Raw genomic sequence first — 8415 nt, 5'->3', positions numbered from 1 at the left:
GGCGGGCTCAGGCCGCGGGGGTCGGCGCCCCATCCCGAACGGCCCGGCACCCTGCTGTAAACCGCACGGTGCCCTCGACCCCCGGCCGCTCCAGCTGTGCTGTGCCGGGCCCTCGAGGGCAGGACGCCTGAGGCCCCCGCCCAGCAGTAACCTTGTCTCTTTGTCTCCACGCGCCCAGCGGCCCCATGCGCGCCTATATCCTGGCCCACGAGGACGCCGTCGTGCGCTGGAGGTCTCTGATGGGACCCACCAGAGTGTCGCGAGCCCGCAACACGGCGCCGGACTCCATCCGGGGAGCCTACGGCCTCACGGACACGCGCAACACCACGCACGGCTCAGGTGGGCGCCCCGCTCCTGGGCCGCCCGGCCGGGGCAGAGCGCAGGGGGATTCACTCTGCACGCGCTGGTGGTGCCTCCCTGGTCCCACAGGCTCAAGTCCTGGGGCTTCGGGACACGCGGGTGGCACTCGGGCCCCCAGCCACATCTTCTGCCTGTCCCCCTGGGATGCAGCGTGCAATGAAGTGCAATGGTGGCACCTCCTTCTCCCCTCTTCTCTTGCAGACTCGGCAGCGTCGGCCAGCGAGGAAATCGCCTTCTTCTTCCCCGAGTTTGACGAGAGGCGCTGGTACCAGGAAGATGAGCCACGCCTGCGCTGTGGCCAGGCACGCTACAGCGTAGAGGAGCGCGTTCACCAGGTGCCCGAGGAGGAGGGGACGGAGTCGGCCTAGGGTGGAGCAGAGCTTCCTCAGGAGCTGACCCCTTGGGCACTGCCTGTGTTGGCACTGGCCCGGGTGTCTGCCCACACCGGAGGGACGTGGAGCAGCACCGTGTCTGGGGCAGGGCACAGGGATCAGGCCCAGTTCACGTGGCATGCTTTGGACGCTCTCGTTGGGGCGGGTCTGGATGCAGGTGCAGCCCCTGGATGCCACTGGTGCTTCAGGAAGACCAGAGCTGCTCCCAGCAGGACGGGGCGAGCTCCTGTGAGCTGCCTGTGCAGGGGCAGGTCAGCACCAGCTCTAGGCATGGCGGGTGGAGGCTGTTTGGCAGTTTTGATGTTTAGACACCTTCGCTGCTAGGAAACTACATCTGTTGTCCACCTTCAGCTCCCAGCTCCAGACTTGTCTGGCCACGGCGCTGCCCTGAGCGCTCGCCGGAGGCTGTGAACTGCGGGGGCCTGAAGTCCTCCCTCGGCTGCTGCTTCCCACTGCCATCTGCCCCCTCTCGGTGCAGCTGGGTCCTTTGTTTCCAGGTGCTTTGCTTTGCATTTGGCTGTATCGAGCTGCGTTTTGTTGGACTGCTGATGAATCAGACCATTCCGATCCCTCTAGCAATAAGCCGTCCTCCTCATTTACTGCCGTGCCAAAGTATGTGTCCTCCACAGCCCTTTTCAGCAGAGGTTTTGCTCTGCCGCCACCCAGGCTGTGAATGAGAACACCGGGTGCTGCTGAGCAAGGAACCGGATGCAGGGTGCTGCTGGCTGGTGTCTCCCCTTCCCAGCTGCAGCTTGGGATCCTGCTGAGCCAGCGTTTCATCCCTGAGTTCCCTGCCACCCCCCTTGCTCAAGGTGTCCTGAGCTGCTGAGTGAGAGGCCTCGGGAGAGGACCAAAAGTCCCGTTTCACGCAGATGCCTCGATCAGCCAGACCTGTGATCTTGTCAAAGAGGCACAGCAACTGCATCTACTCATGCAATTAATGTGCATGAATAAGCTCCATAGTTTTTTGTTCCTGGGCACGCCATATTAATGTCCAACTGGGAGCAAAAAACTCCGGCGCATGTTACTCCAATGTTTATTCCTGCGCAGCACATGGAGTCCAGTCGGAGCACTGTCGACTGGCTGAGGACTCGCTGGGTCACCCTGCCAGCCCAGGGCCGCTCCAACCGGGCTGTCTGTGCTGCGCAGGGGCTGGCTGGGGCACGAGGGTGCTTCAGTGTGGGGGCTGCCTGTCAGCTAGCCCTGCCGTGAAGCACCCACATGCCCCAGCCAGCCCTGCCACTGTCTACCCATGTGCTGTGGTGCGCCAAGCAATGCTGCTGCAGGGTAGTACTTGTGTTTCGGCAGGCTACCCCATGGTGGCCTTTATTAGTCTACTGCGACCTAATGGGGTTGTACTTGTAGATGGTGACATTTTGCTGTGGAGCAAATGTCTCGTGCAGATGCACCCAGCTTTGAGGAGACCTGCCTTCCACGAGGTCGTGCTGCCTCGGTGCTGATTCGTGCTGCCCGATGAGTAGGAGTTTGTGGCAGGTCACTGGGGAGGACTTGGGAGGGTGGAGACCTCGGTCAGTCCACCTCCAGTTTTTACTAGATGAATCCCAGTCCGGTCCTGGCTGCTGGCACGGTAACGCCAGGCTCAGCCAGCTGCAGCTCTGGGGTCTGGTACGCAAGGGAACAGCAACAGGAGCAGCTTCTTGTCATCCTGTTTTTCCCACCTCTGGATCATCCGTCAGCAAGCACGTGTCCGTGGTGCAGGAGACAGCCCACCAACAGAGTATTAAGCTGCACTTCACATCTGCACTGATAATAGACTACAACTCGTGAACAGATTTCCTATGCTAACAGCATTGACACGGTGAGGTTGGGGGTCTGACTGGCTGATCCAACAGAAGGAGCTATGGAGACGCGGTGGGGCAGCAGACCCTGCAGGTAGTTGGACAGTCCGGTGTGGATCTCAGGCCAGCCAGCTGGGCCAGGCCTCTAGGAGTCGGGCTGGTTGCTTCCACTGAATTAACGGCTGAATTTTTATTCCAAGATGACCCAGGCTGGCAGGTCTGTAGTTCCCCAGCTAACCCAGTTCCCCCTCCTCAGTACTGGACTCCACGTCTGTCCCAGTTCAGCTGGGATTTCCCCAGGTTTCCAAACTCGGTTTCCAGTAGTGGTGCCGACTGCTCCTGAGCTCGTTCTTCCAAGGTGCTGAGGTGTGAAGTGCTAGGTGAGAGTTACGTGGGCCTGGTGAGGACCAGATAATGCGTCTAGACGTCCTCTGGTTACAGCAGCTGAGGTTTCTGTTCCATTCACCACCTTCCCTGGGTTGGATCCATCCCCCGCTCTATTCCGTCTACAGCAAGGAAACATCTCAGCTATTTCGGCATTTGTATATAGCTGTCTGTGACTCTGCCAGCTGTATCTATGTGTGGACCCTGGCCTCGCTTAGTGTAAGACTTGCCTCAAGTTGGTTTAAAAATGTCTTTTTTATCTGTAGCCATTCATAGGACTTTTAGATTCTTTTATCAGGCACCTAGATTTTTTTACTTAGAATCATAAAAAAGGGGGTGTGAAGGGACCTCAGGAGGTCATGTCTAGTCCAACTTCATGCATCACCTCAGCCAAGGCTTTGTAAAGCAAGGCCTTAAAAACCTCCAAAGATGGAGACTCCACCACCTCTCTGGGTATCCAGTTCCAGTGCTTCACTACCCACTTAGTAAGAGAGTTTTTCCTAATTCATAGATAGATTGTAAGGGACCTTGGAAGATAATCAGGTCCAGCCCCCTGCATCAGGCAGGAAAGATAACTGGGGTCAGGTGACCCCAGCAAAGTGACTGTCAGGTCTCCTCTTTAACACTTCCAGGATAGGTGATTGCACCACCTCTGGGGGGGAGCCTATTCCACAGTCTGGACACCCTGACTGTGAAGAAGATTTTCCTAAAGAGCCAAGATACACCACCATTGGTCACCAAAGGGCTTGTCTGGGATTTGAACCCAGGACCTCTCACACCCGAAGCGAGAATCATACCCCTAGACCAACAAGCCACATAAAGTTAACATCTAACCTCAACTTCCCTTGATTTAACTTGAGCCCATTGCTCCTTGTTCTGTCATCCGCTCCCACGGAGAAAAGCCCAGCTCCATCCTCGTTGCAGCTGCCTTGCAGGGAGGTGAAGGCTGCTATTCAGTCCCCCTCGGTCTTCTCTTCTGCAGACTCAGCCCAGTTCCCTCAGCCTCTCCTCACCAGTCATGTTCCCCAGTCATGTCCCCCAGCCCCGCAACCATTTTCATTGCTTTCTGCTGGATTCTCTCCAACTTGTCCACATCCTTGCTGTACCTGAGTGGGGTGGGGTGGCAAAACTTGGCCTTGGTGGATCCCTGCTGACTGTCCCTAATAAACTTTCCCTCCTCCAAGTGCTTAGAAATAGATTTCTTGAAGACCTGCTCCATGACCTTTCCAGGGACTGAGATGAGGCTGATGGACCTGTAGATCCCCAGATCTTCCTTCTTCCCTTTCTTAAAGATGGGCACTAGATTTTCCTTTTTCCAGTCATCCAGGACCTCTCCCTACCACCATGAGTTTCCAAAGATGATGGCCAGTGGCTCTGCAATCACATCAGCCAATTCTCTCAGGTGCATCACATCTGGTCGCATGGACTTATACATGTCCGGCTTTTCTAAGCAGCCCCTAACCTGGGGGTGGCAAAATGCGGCCCGTGGGCCAGATGCGGCCCAGCAGGCCATTCTATCCAGCCCGCGGGACCCCTAAAAAGTTTAGAAAATTAATATTTACCTGCCCCTGGCTGCCTGTCATGTGGCCCTTGATGGCTTGCCAAAACTCAGTAAGTGGCCCTCCGCCTGAAATAATTGCCCACCCCTGCCCTAACCTGTTCTTTCATCACTGAGGGCTGCTCACCTCCTCCATGAGCGGTACTTGCTACTACTTCACTTTTTTCTGTCGTTTACATAGAGATTTTGGTGCTGCTGCGGTTTATTCATTCTTGCACATCTTTTGACTGGTGAATTTTCATGTTTCTGGAATTGTAGCTTTTCATAGAAATCCTAGAGCCGTGAGGCTGGAAGGGATGTGCAGAGGACACATGTATTCCTGCCTCTGCCTGCGGCAGGATCATCCCTGTCCAAGCAGCCCATAAAACCATAATTTAAACCAGGGGCAGGCAAAATGCAGCCGATGGGCTGGATTCGGCCTGCCAGGTGATTCAGTCCACCTGCGGGGCCCCTCCATAAGTCGAATGATCATGGGTCCTTGCCCTGGGCTACCCCTCTGGAAGCCGGTGCCTCCGTGCTAAGGAACCATCTCCCGTCCCAGCCTAGCCTGACTTGCCCCCGCCCCAAGGTCAGGGGCACTGGGGACAAGAAGCTTCTGCCTGGCAGAGGCTTTTGCCTGCCCCCCCTTCCCCCCGCCTGAGGCTGTTTCCAGCCTCCCTGCCTTCAAGAGTGGGAGTTGAGGCACAAGCCCCCGCCAGGCCAGAGCCAGAGCCAGAGCCAGAGCCAGAGACTCCCACTGGGGTAAAGGGGGCCAGGAGCACAGGGAGCCTGCACTATGGGGCTGGTCGGGCTGGCCCTGCCCCCTGCCACTGTGTGTGCCCATGGACTGGGGTGGGAGCACTTGGCTCACTGATGCCATGAGCAGCTCCAGAGACTGGCACACTCCAGGGACACCCCCCAGAAGCTTCTGCCTGGCAGAGGCTTTTGCCTGCCCCCCCTTCCCCCTTCCTGAGGCTGTTTCCAGCCTCCCTGCCTTCAAGAGTGGGAGGTGGGGCACAAGCCCCCGCCAGGCCAGAGCCAGAGCCAGAGCCAGAGCCAGAGACTCCCACTGGGGTAAAGGGGGCCAGCCCACCCCAGTCACATACTCCACCCCCCGCCACACTCCTACCCTCCCCCACACACCTCTTGCCCCCCCATGCAATGTACAAGAGTTAGACTGTATTTTGAGCTATGTTGCAATCACTTCTAGCTACATGATGCAAAAGCATGTAAATCATGACAAAATATTTTTTAAATAAAAATAAGTTATAGCAAATGTTCGATTTTTTTTATTTTTATTTTTTAGTCCACCCCCCGCCACACTCCTACCCTCCCCCACACACCTCTTGCCCCCCCATGCAATGTACAAGAGTTAGACTGTATTTTGAGCTATGTTGCAATCACTTCTAGCTACATGATGCAAAAGCATGTAAATCATGACAAAATATTTTTTAAATAAAAATAAGTTATAGCAAATGTTCGATTTTTTTTATTTTTATTTTTTAGTATAGGAGTTGTTTTTTTTTCCCAGTGTCACGATGACAACCCCCTCTCCTAAAAGGAGAACTTCTGGAGCAAGGAGAGGGACTTCCATTGGCAAGAGGGACTCCTGTGTTGGGATGGGACTCCCAGTCCCAAGATGGTAACCAGGGGGTGGGGCAGCTGTCCAGCTACCCATGTGGCCCTCACAGCTGATCAAAACTTGTTAATCAGCCCTGCAGCTGAAATAATTGCCTGCCCCTGGTCTAAACTCTACACAAGATACCCTTACCCCTGACACAGCTCCAGGCATCACCACTGCCCCTACCCCCGGGAAAGCAGGGGGACCGCGACTGCCAACATCCTGCTACTGCCAGGCTGAGGCCGTGCCCCCGCTGCAGAGGAAGGGGAAACCCCCCAGTTCGCACCAGTGTGAGCAGGGGCGAAATCCTTTCCTGCCCCAGTGCAGTGTGGGCTGAGCCTGAGCGCAGGGGCAAGACCCTCCAGCCAGGACCCTGCGGGGTTGGTGCCAGCAGGAGCATTGGCACGGCCCAGTCTCATCCCCAGCCTGGCCTGCAGCAGCACCTCTTGGGGAAGCTTCAAACCCCCCTGACACATCTCAGCCCTGGGCAGACTGCAGCAAGTCAGGGTGACATGGGCTCTGCGCTGTGGTCCTAGCTACTGGCATCTCTTCTCTGCAGAGCGGCTGCCTGGAGCCCTGCTCTCTGCCCCAGCCAAGCAGCCTGGGAGGCAGAGCTTCCTCATAACTGCACTGCTTGGGTTTTACATGCGTCTCCTCTCCTTAGACACAGGAATTCCTGCCTCAAAGTTGCGCTGCCCCAGGGCCTTTGACACTCAAGACTCTAGCTGCCCAAGCCCTGGGTCCCGCTCTCACAGCTACAAGTGCCAGGCAAGTTCCATGGCCCCATCGAGCTATGGCCCCCACAACCCCATTGCAGACAGTGCAAAGAAGGGGTCTGAAGTGTCTGAGCTGCCCTGGATGCAACAGTCCTGCCCTGCGATGGCTAGAAAATTTAGAGGTTTGCTTCTAGAAACTGGCTTGTAGGTAAAGTAGATATGCATTACAATAATGGTTCAGGGCAATGACAAGGGTTAATTGATTTCTAAAAGCCTGTTTATGACAAAGTTTGCTTCAAGGCCTATGGTGTCTGGAGCCAGCAGACACACAGGCTGGGAAATTAAAGACATGTACCACACTATTCCATAACAGAAACAAGGGACTTTGGTGTGTTGGCTTGGTCACAGTGCCCAACTGCACAGCCCTTGATTTCTGGCTTTGGGAAAGACCAAATTAGGAGAAACTGGTAAAAGCCCAAATTAGGATGTATACATGTGTTGGGTTTGTTGGAACAAAGGAATATGCTGACAGGACAGATCATGGACCACAGGGAAACCAATCAACATGGCCCAGAGATGAAGAGTCATCAGCAGGCAGAAAGGATGCAAAAGGAGGAATTTCAAAGCAGCAAAGTGTCCCCGAGAGGGGAATCTGAGGCCACCATAGAAAGGGGGCACACTAGCAGCCCCTCACCCACCCCCATGGAGTGGGGTGGGCCTTGGTCTTCAAACTCCAAGCTGCTGATGCATGACATTCAAGAGAAAACCTCAGGGTGAAGCTCACGTACTGCCTGATGTACCTTCCGGCCCTTCTTCTGCAAGCTCCCATTCCCGGAGAGGGTCACGTTCTCCATAAAGTGGACACAGACGTTGCCTTTTTTGCTGCCATTTCAGAAGGCCAAATGCACAGATGTCCATGCTCTTTGTCCTGCCACAACTGCCCAGAATCTGTGGCTGCAGGAAAGGTGGTCGTAGTTCCTGTTACGGCTGATGGTTTTTTTGCTGACCAGTGTGAGAGCGCGGGCAGCCCAGAGCTAGGCTAGGGTCTCAGGACTTGAGGGGCCTGATCCTGCATGCCCTGGGAATTTCCATTCAGGATCAGGCCCCATAAATCCCAGGAGTGCCTGCCTGGCTTTCCTCACTTAGAAATGCACCTCAGAGATGCCCTGGTGTGGGTCGCTGCAAGCGGAGGAAGCTGGGGTCCCACATGTAACCGTGCCCCAGGGGCTCTCTGAGGGACACCTCGGTAAGCAGGGAACATGTGGCCCATTGTCCTGCCTCGGTTCCCTGCCCAAAGCGGGACAAGGGGCAACGTATGCTTGACCCCGTGAAGTGGATTAGATGTGCTGGAAACGTCCTGTCACAGTTCGTCCGGCTCATTTGATGATACCTTTTTATAACCTAAGAGAGTCAAGTCAGTAATTTTCCATGAATCACGATGATAAGCTTCTTGAATGTCCTGGTAGATCAGGACTCACCTCCTAGGCATGACCGTGACCTGGCCCTGATTCCCCAGGTGTGGAAACACAGTCCCTCCTCTTGTGCCCAAGCACCTTCTTCAAGGCCCCCCTCACGTCCTGGTTGCGGAGGCTGTAGATGAGGGGGT

At 55.5% G+C, this 8415-nt stretch overlaps 2 protein-coding genes and 1 non-coding gene across 5 annotated transcripts in view; 1 reads left to right on the top strand and 2 right to left on the bottom strand.

Moving 5' to 3' along the window:
• Positions 1-6: 6 nt before the first annotated feature.
• NME6 (NME/NM23 nucleoside diphosphate kinase 6) lies at positions 7-3886 on the top strand. Of its 3 annotated transcripts, XM_025216405.1 has the most exons (4): positions 7-339; positions 562-695; positions 910-1003; positions 1104-3886. In XM_025216405.1, the coding sequence occupies exons 1-3, from the start codon at positions 186-188 to the stop codon at positions 982-984; spliced, it is 363 nt and encodes a 120-aa protein (XP_025072190.1). In that variant the 5' UTR covers positions 7-185; the 3' UTR covers positions 985-1003; positions 1104-3886. The 3 variants fall into 3 exon arrangements, with proteins under 3 accessions (XP_025072190.1, XP_025072189.1, XP_025072191.1); XM_025216404.1 differs by having other exon boundaries at positions 910-3886; XM_025216406.1 differs by having other exon boundaries at positions 562-3886.
• TRNAP-CGG lies at positions 3678-3749 on the bottom strand. Its single transcript has one exon. It is a non-coding gene; the product is annotated as a tRNA-Pro (tRNA).
• A 4283-nt stretch (positions 3887-8169) lies between the features above and the next one.
• LOC102370101 (putative olfactory receptor 13C6) overlaps positions 8170-8415 on the bottom strand; it is a 1087-nt gene continuing 841 nt past the window's right edge. Inside the window, exon 2 of the mRNA XM_025216403.1 lies at positions 8170-8210. Within this exon, the coding sequence (XP_025072188.1) occupies positions 8170-8210 (41 nt within the window). The remainder of the gene's footprint in view (positions 8211-8415) is intronic.

The sequence above is a fragment of the Alligator sinensis genome, unplaced genomic scaffold (assembly GCF_000455745.1).
Source record: "Alligator sinensis unplaced genomic scaffold, ASM45574v1 scaffold961_1, whole genome shotgun sequence".
NCBI classification, from domain to species: domain Eukaryota; kingdom Metazoa; phylum Chordata; order Crocodylia; family Alligatoridae; genus Alligator; species Alligator sinensis.
This window is presented reverse-complemented; position numbering and strand designations above follow the sequence as displayed.